At 39.7% G+C, this 15,190-nt stretch overlaps 1 protein-coding gene across 1 annotated transcript in view; it reads right to left on the bottom strand.

Moving 5' to 3' along the window:
- SLIT3 (slit guidance ligand 3) overlaps positions 1 to 15,190 on the bottom strand; it is a 612,784-nt gene that overhangs the window by 224,644 nt on the left and 372,950 nt on the right. The window contains 1 exon segment of the mRNA XM_042452193.1: positions 8,845 to 8,916. Within this exon segment, the coding sequence (XP_042308127.1) occupies positions 8,845 to 8,916 (72 nt within the window).

Below are 15,190 nucleotides of genomic sequence, written 5' to 3'. Positions count from 1 at the left end.
CACTCCTGTGCACACTAAGCCTTTAATTATCAAGCTTTTAAATAATAATTATATTTCAATAAATCTGCATCTTAACCAATTCTCAATACAAGTGCCTTTTGGCTCTCCTACTGAAAGAAAACTACAGGCTTTTTTGAATGTGAAATCATCTATACTCTAATCAACAACATATTGGAGTCAAAATAACTTCAATAATTAATACGTAAAAAAGTTCAACAATATTTTAGTGGAATTCAGAACTGAAAGGCACTTTGACCACAGCACTGAAAAAGTTATACTGAAGCCAAACTATTTAAGCAGGTTTTAATGCACAAAGACCACATAAAAATCAGCATATGAGACCAGGATTTAAATCCAGACTTGGCCATGTAAGCCCACTGGGTAACCTTGGGCAAGTCACATTCCCTCAGCCTCAGACGATGGCAATGGCAACTCCCCACCAAACAAACCTTGCCTAGAAAACCCTATGATAGGTTCATCTTAGAATCACCATAATTGGAAATGATTTGAAAACGCAACCACAAATATCATATTGGGAGAGAACTAACTAGAGACTAAATCTGAGTTCAACTACTGCAAGGCTGTGTCAACAATCATAGAAACAAAAGACTGCTACCTTGACATGATATCATTGGGACAATATAGGATCTTACCAATGAGATACAATATCCTGATGTATTCTCTAAAGCAAGAGTGGGTGTCATCATTCAATCATGGGCTTTGCTGAATAGGGCCAATGTAAGACACCTTACTTCTCATATTGGGAGAAAGATGGGATAAACCAAACATTTAGAGGGCCTGAAGTTGCTTATCATTGTCCTTAAGGAAGTATTTTGATACATTTTAAAATATTTGCACAAGATTGATTTTTATGTATTATTATATAAATGTGGTTCTTTAAAGATAAAAACATGTTTTTCATGATATTACAAATGTTATTATTATTTTCTCTCCCAACCCCAGTGCCCAAGCTGAATCCCCAAAATTGGGAGATTTTAATCTCCAAACACAGTGGCCTGGATTTAGATGTGTACAGCAGATTTAGGAGGAGGCCATTCCCTTCCCAGGCAAACACTGTGTAGCAAATAAAGGAGATATTTTCCCACCTCCACCTCACCCCTGTGCAACCCAAAACTCATAGAATCATAGAATCGTAGAGTTGGAAGAGACCACAAGGGCCATCCAATCCAACCCCAACTCTCACTCAAAGCATCCCCGACAGATGGCCATCAAGCCTCTGTTTAAAGAACTCCAGGGAAGGAGACTCCACTACACTCTGAGGAAGAGTGTTCCACTGTTGAACAGCCCTTACTGTCAGGAAGTTCCTCCTAATGTTGAGGTGGAATCTCTTTTCCTGGAGCCTGCATCCATTGTTCCAGGTCCTGTTCTCTGGAGCAGCAGAAAACAAGCTTGTTCCTTCCTCAATACAACATCCCTTCAAATATTTAAACAGGGCTATCATATCACCTCTTAACCTTCTCTTCTCCAGGCTAAACATTCCCAACTCTGCTCTAGAGGTATTGCCAGCAGATATATAAGAACCATAGGACTGTCTAAAGCATCAGGTCTTGTTTGATCTTGGAAGCTAAGGAAGTCAGGCCTGGTTGGTACTTGGAGGGGTGACCGGCAAAGAATACCAGGTGCTGTTGGCCACATTTCAGAGGATGGCAGTGGCAAACCCCTTCTGAATATTCTCTCCCTAAGAAAACTCCTTAAAATCCATTCGGTTACCATATGTCAGAGGAGATATGCAGGTGTGCACACGCACACGCACACACAGACGGGGGGGAGAGAGGAGCTAGGGGCTGCATAGGAGAAGGGGAACTGTCTTCCTTAAAATCCACTGACAGGGTTAGTGAATGGTTGTAGTTTATTTTTCAACCATCTTTAAGCTATACAAAAATACAATTATCTCTCCAGAAGTTCATTCATTCACTGAGGCAGAAACAGCAAGAGTCAACATTAAGAAAATGAAGACAAATGAAAAGAGGGTGACATTTTGCAAAATTGTTGTTGTCTCGTAAAATGGGAAGCATATCAATGTAAACTAATTCTCATTCAATCTTTTAAAAGGAGATCCCCCCCCCCCAAAAAATCAGCAAAACAGAAAAGGGATTTAGAAAAACAAATAAAAAGGTCCATGAAAGTGGAGATTATTAAGTACAAGAAAAAATGTATGGAGTGGTACACCTAAATTGATTTCTCTTCCTCAGAAGTCAAGCTGAAATTAAACAGAGTCTTTATTATACTGTGTTCTTCAACCTAGGAATTCTTGAAAAAAATGGAAAGGTTGAAAGCAGCAGCCCAAATGTGGCATAAAATGCAAGCTGCTGTAACTAAGCCTTACTGACAACAATGTGAGAAGTCTAAGGGGGAAAAAAGAAAAAAGAAAAACAAGAAAATGAAAGAACCAAGAAACTGCAACACAGCACTTTGTAACTCCCATCGATTTAAGAACAGGTGCTGAACTTTCCCAATTCCCAGTACAATCAAGGGGGCTTAAATGTGCTTAAATTTGCTGGAGCCTTTGCTGTGTTGTACAGGCCTTGTCCTCCCTACAGCATTTGCCAACACAGGTGCTCAATATAAATTATATTTATGTGAAATGGACACCCTTAAATGTAGTGGGTAAAGAGCACCATAGAACACAGAAGCAACAAACACTTCAGTCATAATAAGAGCCCTGGAAAGAAACAAGTGGGTCACTGATATATCCTGTTAATTCAATTTTGACTAAATCATGCACACATTCTTTCCTTCAGGTTTTCCTCACTTAGGCTGTTCATACTAAAGGGAAAGGATGAAGACAACTATTAACTGAAATAAATAATCCAAAGGGGAGAATGCTTTCCTTAGCCAACTTACATGGGAGCAGTGCAGGGACGTAGCCAGGATTTTAGGAAGGGGGGGTGGGATCCAGACTAAGTGCCACCATTATAATGGGGCTTGGGTGCAGCGGTGCAGCAACACACACCATTCATATTTCTAATGGAAGGGAGGAGGGTCCGGACCCCAAGGACCCCCCCTTGGCTACGTCCCTGAGCAGTGGCACCACTAGAGTTGGCATATCTTGGTGTGGTAACTCATGGTGTCACCCCTTGACCTCTTTCCATACCATACCATACAGAATCCTTAGTAATGGTTTTTTTTTGGGGGGGGGGTGTACACACAGGCCAAAATAAAGCTGCTTCGGGTCACTTTGGAGGTATGCTGTTGAAATGACACATGCATCTTAAGAGGCCAGAAGCTGCATCAAAGTTGTGCTCCACTCCTTAGTACTGGACCGTGGCTTTAGCGCAGCTTCTGGCCTCTTAGGACGCATGCATCATTTAAACAGCATACCTCCAAAGTGACCCAAAGCAGTTTTATTTTGGCCTTTCTGTATGTGCCCAGTGTTATCCATAAGTTGTAATTCCCACATATCACTGAATGTGATGGTAATAGTTGTGACATAAACCAACTAGCAAAATTAAAGTTATTACTTTAAATTATAGTATCATACACACAGCCTAAATGTATTTACATGTATTTTGTTTCATGTAGTAAAATTTGATGTTTTTTAAATATATATATATATATATATATATATTAAGAAGAATTAAAAAAATTAAACAAACAAACCTGGGGCCTTTCCTTTCTCCTCTCACTGAGCATGGCCCCACTCACAATAGTCTGTTCAGTGTTTTAAAGGGACACAGGCACACCGCACACATTTCTGACAAAATGTAGATGTTTGGGGAGCAGTCTGCACCTGCCACACACCCTCTTAGTGATGTACCTGCATTAGAGTATCACTACATTTGATTGTCCTGATGAGAAATCTGTATTTGGGACAAGAGACCCCTCTTAGAACAGAATATGGAGAAACAGAATGGTTCCCAACTGGCAAGGGGGTTAAGACAAGGCTGCATTCTATCCCTATTTTATCAACTTGTATGCAGAAAATATCATACAAAGAGCAGGTTTAGACTCAGAAGAAAAAGGAGTGAAGATAAGAAGAAGGAACATCAACAGTCTTAGAAATTTGGATGACACCATACTGATAGTGAAAAACATCATAGACATGGAACAATTACTAAGAAAAGTCAAAGAAGAAAGTGTAAAGGCAGGCTTTCTGCTGAACATAAAGAAAACAAAAATAATTACCACCAAGGATCTATATAAATTCAACCTAGACAATGAGAAATCAAAACAGTTAATATTTCACATGCCTTGGATCAAACATTAATCAGAATAGAGACTGTGGTCAAGGGCACTGCTGAAAAAATTATGCTAAAGAGAAAAGATATACTATTGTGCATTAAAGTTTAAATTCTCCAAGCCATCGTATTCCCCATCACCATGTACAGTTGTGAGAGCTGGACAGAGAAGAAAGCTCATAAGAAGAAAATCAACTCATTTAAGATGTGATGCTGGAGAAGATTGCTGAGAATACTATGGACAGCCAAAAAGACAAACAAGTCCTTGAACAGATCAAGGCTAGAGGCCATGATGTGGCTGACACACTTTAGCCACATCATGGGAAGACATGCCTCTTTAGAAAATACTAATGCTAAGAAAAGTGGAAAGGGTAGTAGAAAGAGAGGATGATCACACACCAGATAGCTAAACTCAATCAGGGAGATCATAGGCCTGGATCTACAAGATCTAAGCAAAGAAGTGGAAGACAGGGGGACTTGGAGTCGGCCCATTCACAGGGTCACCATGAGTCGAGGTCAATTTGAAGACAGTTAACAACAGCAACAACAACAAAGCCATGCTACATAAATACAAAAAGTGTGGGATGAATAATCCAGAAAGAGCAATAGTGTCTCAGCAAATTGTATTGAATAGAATAAAAGGAATCTAAACAAAGATTAAATACATTAGAGAGAAATACTGTTGTCCCACAAGGCTGACTCTGAACTGATAGGAAAGAAATCTACCTTCCAAAGGTGAGATACACTTTTGAATTCTTCCTTCCAGCACTTCTCAGACACTATGGAGATTTCTGTTTTCCTTCCTGAGATGGTCATAAAGCTCTGGGGACAGGGAGGAGAAGAGGCTGGATTTTTCTCTCACCTCTGTTGGGGGTTTCCCTAAAATTAGAAATTGGTGCTTGTGCTCAGGATTTCTTGCTCTCCGCCAGGCCCAAAATACAATTGTTACTGCTCATGAGGCTCTCTGCTTTCACATGATAACAATATGGGGATCATCTAGAGCAGTCCCAAAGCTATTCCAAATGAGTTCTTTTCCACTGCTTGGAATGGGAGAAGATTTTACCCCTGGGGGGAAAAATCTCAAAAAAATAGGAGTAAATATTAGCTTACTTGTACAGTTGGCCCTTCTTATACACAGATTTTTTTTATACACGGATTCAAGCATCCACAGTTTGAAAATGTTCAAAAAAGTATAAATTTCACATATCAAACTTTGATTTTCCATTTTTAGAAGGGACGCCATTTTGCTATGTCATTATATTTAATGGGACTTGAGCATAATGGATTTTGTTATCCCCGGGGGGTCTTGGAACCAAACCCCTGTGTATAACAAGGATCCACTGTACCTTCTCAGCAGGTCACAGAAAGAGAGTAACAGCATAGGATTGCTCCCTAATTAGATAATGTGCTGCACAGTCACACAGGGAGCGTGGAAAGTTCATACAGGGCACTTTTAACATTCCTGTTCCATAGGCAATGTTTTCTGTACATGTAACTTAGCACTCTGCATTGTAGCTGTGGTTACAATGGGACCATTAATATCGACTTCTTTTTTTAAAAGTAAGAAATGCTTAGTGATGTGAATTATTAACTAACACATTCAACAGCATGTCTAATAATTAAAACAATACAAAGTAATTTCCCATCAATAACACTCTAATGAAGACACTTGTAAATATTATTTGTCTGTACTATGCATGCTTATTTTACACTTAATCTTCATCTGATGGCATTGGTGGCAATAACAAAATAGATTAAATATAACATGAAAAATGTAACCTTTTTATTATAATTCAGCCCTTTTATTTTTCATTAAACACAAGAACGCTTAAAGGTCTGTTTCAAAATTACTTGGCAATGCATGTGTTCTGAAACTTGTCACTTAAAATTGGTAATGGCACATTTATAGGACACAAAAGGAAACTGACCACAATTTATAGTTTTAAAAGTGTTATTTTAGTCAAAGCCTAAATTAAATTTCCAGAATTATCTTTTTGGGTGTACATCCATATTTTATCAAATGTAATTCTGAAAATTCAATATAAAAGCTTTCCTTTAATTCCCTTTTTTCACTTCCTTCTCTGCTTCTCCCTTTAATTACAGCAAAAGGGAATTAGTCAATACAAGTCTCCTGGGAGCCATCTTTTAAATTAAAGGAAAATGGCAGCAGACACTCTTGTATGGTTATCACACCGATCACTTGTTTGAGAAAACAACAAGAGATCACTCTGGGCTATTACCAGAAAAATACCTTTAAAAAAACCCAACATCTTTTTAATTAATTAATGCAAACAATTACTCATGTGACTAGTTCGTGGAAGGCCTAAATACACACAAAAAATGAACCCATCACCAAAGTCAGCAATCTGTCAGTGTGGACAATGAAAATGTTCTAGTATATTGCTTATTCTAACACTAGATCTGCATCTACTTGTGACCCATCAAGCTAAACAACTCCACTAGAAATGAACTGTAGTCTGGCAAGTGCTTAAAAATACAGCACTTTTTGCTGTGAAGCAAAACTCAGCAAAAACATGACATTTATTGATCCCTTAGTAGGCTGGCATACTTTTGACTTGACAGGGCAAATGTTTCCAAGGTCTATAGTAGATAGGGTGATGATGAAATAAATAAGGGGGAAAGACAGGCTGTTGATATTATTTGGCTCAACTATCAAGAAAACTTCAGCACGTTTAAAATTAATTGGCAAAAAAATAAATAGAACATGATTTATCATTCTAGGCAGTTAAAAATAATGTTCCTTTATTTACATAACAGCTAAAAACTTATGCTCTGTATAATGGGTAGGCAAAATGTACCCCCCTGATGCTGGACTGCAAGTCCCAGCATTCCTTACCATTGGACAGATCTCAAGGGACCCACAGTCTAACAACATTTGGAAGGCTGTGTGGTTCCTATTCCTGGTCTATATCTAGTAGATATAAAGGCAATGTCCTGGTATAAAATCAACAGCCTGTTCACTCCACTGACTTGTAACAGATATACATTTGCAGGTCTGCCAAGATGAAAATGGAATTGATGCTTTGCATAATAACTCTTGTTATCCCACTATAAAACTATCTACTATAGACCTTTGAAACATTTGCCCTCTCAAGACAAAAGTATGCCAGCCTACTAAGGGTTCAGTAAATGTCATGTTTTTGCTGAATTTTGCTCCACAGCAAAAATGGCTGGATTTTTAAGATTGCCAGACTGCATTTCATTTCTAGTGGTTTTATTTAGCTTGGAGCTCCATGTGCAACTTTTTTTCTTGCTCCTGACATCAACAGCTAAAGTGGCCTTGACCTTTTGATGCCTAAATCTCCGTGGACAGTGCGGTATTCAGCATCCTTCTGGATTACAGCATATTATGCCACAGCATATAAAAAATGGATATGTTACATATTTCAAGGAGGCTCCTACTATAGGGAAACAGTTTGTTGGCTGTGTGACAACAGTTCTCTGTGTCTTTGCCCAGGATTGGCTCTACCCAGCTTTCCAAGGTAATAAAACAGTGCATACTAATCTCCAATCTCTAAATGTGCTATTCAGAATCCTTCTGGATTGCACCCAAGGAATTGCACAGAGAGCCAAAGAGTCTCTGCTTCAAATGATGATTCAGCTATCAGTCTCAGTCCCCCCCCCCCCCGTAATATGAATGTAATCATATTATGTTATCATATAGTGCTGATATTTGATTATATGTTTGGACTGTGCAAACACTGAACATAAGCATTATAGTTTGGATTCCACTAGCGGAGGCATCCTCGAGTCCAGTTCTTTTCAGAAGACACTCCTTCCAACATATGGGAGGAGGTAATTTGTGTGAATTTGCCACTCTCTGTGAAGTGACTTGGGCACAAATGTGCATGCTCACTTAGGAGCAAGAGAGTGTGGCATAATCTGCCAGCAAAATCCTCTTTTTGGTGAAAAGCTTTCCATTATTATTATTATTATTACATGAGGCTTGTTCCCAGTCTAATTCTCAAACATTCCCACTTGTACCTTCCGTTCTAGTAGTCAAGGTCTGCTGTCCCAGCCTAGGATCTCCACTGCACCGTCCCGGATTCATCCCTTTTCACTTTCTGCCCCTCACTCCTGGAACCTTATTCCCCCATGAACACGGGTCATCACTTCATTGACAACTTTTAAATCTGAAGACCACCCTGTTCAGGGAAGCGTTCCCAGGCACTGTGTGAATATTTATCTGATATTTGATTAGATAGTGGATGTTGATGTTTTAATTGTTGCCTGTTTTTTAACTACTTTTATTTTATATTACTACCTACTGTTTATATGTATTTTGTAGATCGTATGCCATTGGCAGATTTTATATTGTTATTGATTTGATTATCTGTATATACAGTGCTGTGTACATTTACAGCACTATACAAATAAACAACAACAACAACAACAACAATACTCCAGGCCTTTCCATCAGCCTCATTCTATTTCCAGTTTCAGGCTGCTTTCTGCTCCCACATAATGAAATAAAAGAGATACAAGAGTACTGAACACACACACTTGTGGAATAAGCAATTATGTTCCATTTGTTTAAAAAGTGTTAAAAACAAAACAAAACAAAAAGACTGAAACAGCATGCAGGTCAGTTCAATCACTGAATGCTTTAGAAAGAAGTACTTACAGGGTCCTAATCTTTGGCATATGGTTGAAGCTGGTGAGAGGGATGCGTGTGATGTTGTTGTTATTGAGAGTACTATAAAGAAAGAAAAACAAACACAGATGGATTCAATCACCGGCAGTATTCAGAGAGTGCTATTTATAAAAAGTGCTACTTCTGTAGGGGGAAAAAAAACCCTCGTATATGAACAAATTGAGCATAGTTAGAAATGCATTTGTACTGTAAACATCAAGACATGCATGTAAACAAATATAAAATATCCAGTTGATGGTTTCCATGTCAGTGGAGCAGTCAGTCTGTTCCAGGGTTTAGTCCAAACTATTTTTAGAATATGATTCAACACCTTTGATGGTTTCTTTACAGTCTAATATGTTTTATTAATATGTACCGTAAGAACAAACAAAACAAAACAAACACAGAATACCCAAAATGAATTCAGAGTTACAATCGTAACTACCCCAATCTACAAACCCCTTCCCCTACATCATTTTTTAAATTTCTCACCCTTCACTACCTCCTCTCCCAAACCAAAGACAATATAATAAAAGTATGCCAAAAATCTCTGTGGTACTAGACTATACTTACATCTTCTGACTTAAATTTTATTTCTGAGAAAACAAAATACAAAAACATCCCAGTCTTCTCATTTTGCTAAAACCACCATAATATTTAACAAAGAAGATCCTGTGAGATGTCACTATTTCATTGATTTGGAACCCACTAAACACCAGGGAAATACTAGCCTGGAGTAGTAATATAAAGAGACCAAAACACTAATGGGACAATGTAGAGTAAAATGAAAGACTCCTATTGGTATCATCTAAAGTGAGCATTTATAAATTAAGTGAACAAAGTGATACTCAGGTACCATTATTATATATAATAATATGGAAAATATGAAATATAGGCATCAGAAATGATGCATAGTTCATCAAATAATAATTGTAAGGAGATTTGTATTTAAAAAAATACTCTGTGATTATAAGGAAGGAATGAGCAGGGGAAGCAGGATCTCTCAAAGTAGCAGGCGGCTGATCACCTGGAAAGCAGCCTCCCTCCCTGCCTCCTGCTTTGGTTCTCTTTTTGCCCCTTTTGGTTGAGAAGGGGTGGGTAACCCTGCAGATGTGATTGGACTGCAGACCCAAGTATCCCTCAGCACTGACTATGCCGCCAAGGGCTAATTGGAGTTGCCACCTAATAAACTCTAGAGAGATACAAATTGCTCATTTTGAGGCAGAGCCAGCAGACCTGAGACACCTTGATGCTTCCTGGCTACACTGTTCTAGGATAAGAACAAAATGAGAGACATCTGGCTGCGTGAGAAAAAATTGGATTTTTTTGTTCTTGATGGTGATGACGACAACAGGGGACCAATGGGTAACTTGAATGTGCCTGCAGTGTGGGCAAAAAATGGATTTTAGGAAGGGCTGGGATTATTTGAGACTACACTCTGGAAGAGAAAATGAACTGATGGGACAGAGGTAGCAGTCAGGCCTCCTCATGCTTTATAGACTTTTCTATCAAGGTAAATGGGTGGTTGCTTCCATGGGAACAGCCTTGGTGCAGTAGGCAGGAAGAGCTTTGCATGGATAGAGCTGAATGAAAGTGAAGTGAGAGTAGCTTGGTAGGGTGGATATGGCTTATAGCACCTTTTGTCTGGAGGCATCCAACGTGGTCCATACTGGCAAAACCAAAGTACTGAAGGATTTCTAAATGACAGTATTTTCCAAGTATCCTATCAAATCTGGCTGATCTAAAGGTCATCTTAGAAGTTTTCAACCTATCCTTTCAATATTAAATACATTTTTGACAAAATGGTGGCACCAGTTGGATGAACATAGCTATAAAATGTCCGGAGGCATCAGTCAGGCTTGATGGCTACTGACCATCATAGCAATTTGTCTTTGCATCTTGATGCTATGGCAGAACTCTCAATTGTTTATTGCTCAATTCATGTAAGTTATTTTAGGAGGGCATGGGTGCAACTGCCATATTTTTAATTCTTCCAACACTTGATTTTTTTAAAAAAATCACACTTACTTTCTATCTTGTTCATGAAGAAATTTCTGAACATTTTTTTAAAAATTAAAAAGTCAACTGAACAGAATTTCTAACCATCTGTATTCAGTAAATTCAGTAGGTAAAGCTATTCCAGAGAACCAGCATGGTGTAGTGATGTGGCAATCATGGTTTGAATCCCCTCTCAGCCATGCAAGCCCACTGGGCACCTTTGGAGAAGTTGCACTTGCTCAGCCTCAAAGGAAGGCAAAGCAAACTTCTTCTGAACAAATCTTGCCAAGAAAACCCTGTGATAAGGTTTGTGTGTTGGCACACAATAGCAACAGAAACTATTTCAGCATGGAATAGGCAGGGTATTCCCAGCATTATGCTTTTCATGCCTGCCATGCCATTGTTAAGAGATGAGGAGCCTGCCAGAAAGGGGGGGGGGAAGCAACACCCTTAATTCATCTGTTGACATGATTGATTTAAAACCAAACCTGCAAGAGTTAAGCTCTCAAAACCCAGTGCTTGCATGAAGAAATGTTAAGATTTTTTTCTTCCATTTTTTTCTTTAAAATAATGGAAGATGCTTCCTTTACATTTGTTTAAAAAAATCAGCAAAGTTAGAATGTTCAATAGCATATACAAAATAGAATTTTCTTCTATCCCTAATTTTAGGACAATTGAACCCAAAATGAGAATCTCAAGGATAGCCAGAAAAAGTCATTTTCATGCCAGATTTGCTAACAAGGTTATGCACTAAAAATGATATTGGCTCATTCAGCTCATGTGGTTTTATAGAATTCTATAGGGGAAATGTACTATATGAAAAAGGTCAGAATGTTTGTAGATTCCAATAGCTATAGAAAATGGTGTATAAAAACTTTGTAGGGGAGAAAAATGAAACAGAGGCGGGTTACAGACCGCCATTTCCGACATCCTCAGGACGTCCCAGTTTGAAAAAGGGGCGTCTCTTCTAGACGCCCCTACTCCTATTACGGACAAAGTCTGTAACAAATGGCGGCGGCTGTTCCATACGGCTGCCGCCATTTTGACGTAGCGGATGCTGTGCGTCCACACGTCGCACAGCGGAAGTGACACCATGTGTGTGTGACTAGCGCCTTGCGGCATCTCTCCCAGGCCGCAAGAAGGAGCGTGATTTTTGTGCTCCTTCTTGGCAGCGTCTGGGAACCGTGCCGTTTGGCTGCTGCGGTTCCTGGATGCTGCAACCAGCGGCGGCGGCAGACCTCCGCTTCTCGGCGGTCTATAACGCACCAGAGCTTGCTACTGAACATCATTTCAATTGGATATTCCATTTTTCACTAAGTTAAAAGGACAAGAGAGTCCTACTAGTGTTTGAGTGAAAGAGGGAGATTCCCCTGAAAAACAATGACAACAACAACAATAAACACATCCCTTCAGTTATAAGGACCATGTATAAGGATAAGGACCAGGTCCCTATTCCCATTCTAACAAGTCTGAAAGGATTTTAGCCCTAATCCAGGCATAAATATTTTACTAGTTACGGAAAAGTGTAGATGGTGCCGAAGGGTATGTTTAACAATTGGGAACTTAATCAGCCTTATTAATATCCATCCAAAAGCTATCCAAGATATCAACAGTATCCATCTAAGGGGTCTTAAGGTATTCAAAGGGCAAATATGTTTTCTAACAAAATGCATATGCATATAACATATCCCCAAGCTTGCTCTCTGTACCAGAGGACTGGCAAGTGACCAATGCAATGATTTTTTTTAAAAAAAAGTTTAGGTTGTCCAAGAAATTACAGATCTGTTAGCCTAACATCTGCTCTGGGTAAAGATGCTGAAAATTCCTACCGGAGATAAAATGATCAAAGATATAAAAAGAACATTATCCCTGATAAGAATTAGTATGGTTTTTGCAAATTCCCATTTAACTAACTTTTAGAGTCTACAGTAGATAAGGTCTACTCGTAAACACATGGACAGGAGCAATCTCATTTTATTATTTCTTTACTCAGGCTTCCAAGAGGCTTTAGACTTGATCACTCACTACAGACTCCTGAATAACCTCAAAAGAGGAGATGACTTCTTATGGTGCCAACCATAGGTTTAAGATGAGAAAATGAACAGTTCTGTGGGGGAGGGGATGTTTACAGTGGGATCATTTAATGAACTGTACTGCAATCAGGATAGTAGGGAACATGACAGAGGTACTGTTTATACCAAGTGTAAGTTTAGAAATTTTAGTTAAAAGGTGACCTCAAAAACCAGAGTCAACTTATCCTTGGGTCAATGTAAGTACCACTCTTTAACTCTTATCAAAAAAAAGGGAACCATCCCCTTCCCTGAGTAGAGTGGCAAAAGGCAAAAGCTTAGTCCATCCTGGGAGCTCCTAAAAGAGGCACCAACTTGCTCTACCCTCTCTCTGCTGCAGTGCTACTTCTGACCTTTCTGAATGGCTGGGTGGGAAAATGGTGGTGGTGGCAGCTCTTTGGTGCTTCTACTCATAGAATCATAGAGTTGGAAGAGACTACAAGGGCCATCCAGTCCAACCCCTCAAAGGAGAGCTGAGAGTAACTGGGCTTTGAAGGATATGAATTGTGTGTTTTTCAGCTTTTCTCATTTAAAATCAGGCAAAGTTATTACAATAACGTTAAAGGCTATAATAACTGCTATCACAGTCACAATTTGCTTTGCTTTGCCTTTTCATCCTTTTTGACATGTATGTGTTTTCTTAGCCTTGTCCATACCTGATCGCCTCCCCTACACATTGCACGCCCACCATTTCTCTCCTAATTCATCCAGCCCTTAGGGTGGCTACAAACAGTAATGCCTACAAGAATTTTATATGTTCTTTGGCATCTTTTTCCTTTGCTTTGTCCTTTAAAACCTTTGTTACATGCACCTAAATTTTACACTCAACTTATCTACAGGACATATAAACTTCATAATTTTGGCCCCCACACCTGCCTTCAACTTACATGAGGTTGACTTATAATTGAGTACATACGGTATATAAAATTATGCAAATTGATAGATACATATTTGTCACTTTCTCATCATATTTGAATCTGGGGCATTAATTGAAGGTGAATTGTAGGAGAATCAGGACAGACAGAACTTAGCTGTAAAATTTCTTTCCATGCAAATTGGGGAGTTGCAGAAGAGGCTGGGCACTTTCATAAGGAAAAGCCTCCAATAGCTACTGGTTATGGTGGTTGTATACTTCCTCTATAATCTAAGGTAATAGGTAAGGCAAGTTTCGTCTTGCCTCACAGCTGTCTCGCAGTGGATGCGCCATCGGCGTTTGAAGCTCATCATGTCCAAGACAGAGCTTCTTGTCTTTCCTCCTAAGTCCACCCTTCAACACTCCTTTTCTGTCTCTGTGGACAACATTTCTATTCAACCAGTCCAGCAAGCCCGCAGTCTTGGTTTTATCTTTGACTCTTCTCTGTCATGTATCCCTCAGATCCAGACCACAGCCAAGGCTTGTAGATTCTTTTTGTACAATATTGCCAAAATCCGACCATATCTCTCCGCCTCTACTGCCAAGATCCTGGTCCATGCCCTAGTGATCTCACAACTTGATTACTATAACGTCCTCCTGGCTGGGCTTCCTCTTTCTCACCTCCATCCTTTAATCTCTGTTCAGCATTCAGCTGCACGCATTATCACTTCCACCCACCGTTCTGACCACATCTCTCCTGTGTTGGCATCCCTTCACTGGCTCCCCCTCCCTTTTTGCATTCAGTATAAGCTCCTGCTGTCGACATTTAAAGCCCTCCATGGATTGGCCTCTCCTTACTTATCAGACCTTCTTTCTCTTCACCTTCCCACCAGGGCCCTCCGTTCTGGTAGTCAAGGTCTGCTGTCTCAGCCCAGGATTTCCTCTGCCCCATCCCGGATTCGCCCCTTTTCACTTGCTGCCCCTCACTCCTGGAACCTTCTTCCCCCACAAGCAAGAGCCATCACTTCTTTAACCAGCTTCAAAACGGAGTTGAAAACCATCCTGTTCAGAGAAGCTTCCCAGGCATTGCATAATTGTCGCTTACTATTTGATGTTCTTTTGGTGCCTGTTTATCAAACCATATTGCTATGTACTGTATATGCATTATCCTACTTGAGAGTATGTATTTTCCCTGGAAAATGATTAACCATCCATTATGAAGCCAAGCCCTCCCTCCAGTCCATCTGCCTTGGTCCAGGCCTTGGAGGTAGAGAGGAACTGCTGGACCTCTTACCCTTTCCCGCCACCACTCCCTTCTCCTTCTGTGTCATGTCTTTCTAGATTGTAAGCCCGAGGGCAGGGAACCGTCTAACTAAAAAGATTGCATGTACAGCGCTGTGTAAATTTACAGCGCTTC

Source organism: Sceloporus undulatus, chromosome 2 (genome assembly GCF_019175285.1).
Source record: "Sceloporus undulatus isolate JIND9_A2432 ecotype Alabama chromosome 2, SceUnd_v1.1, whole genome shotgun sequence".
Classification (NCBI taxonomy): Eukaryota; Metazoa; Chordata; class Lepidosauria; order Squamata; family Phrynosomatidae; genus Sceloporus; species Sceloporus undulatus.
This window is presented reverse-complemented; position numbering and strand designations above follow the sequence as displayed.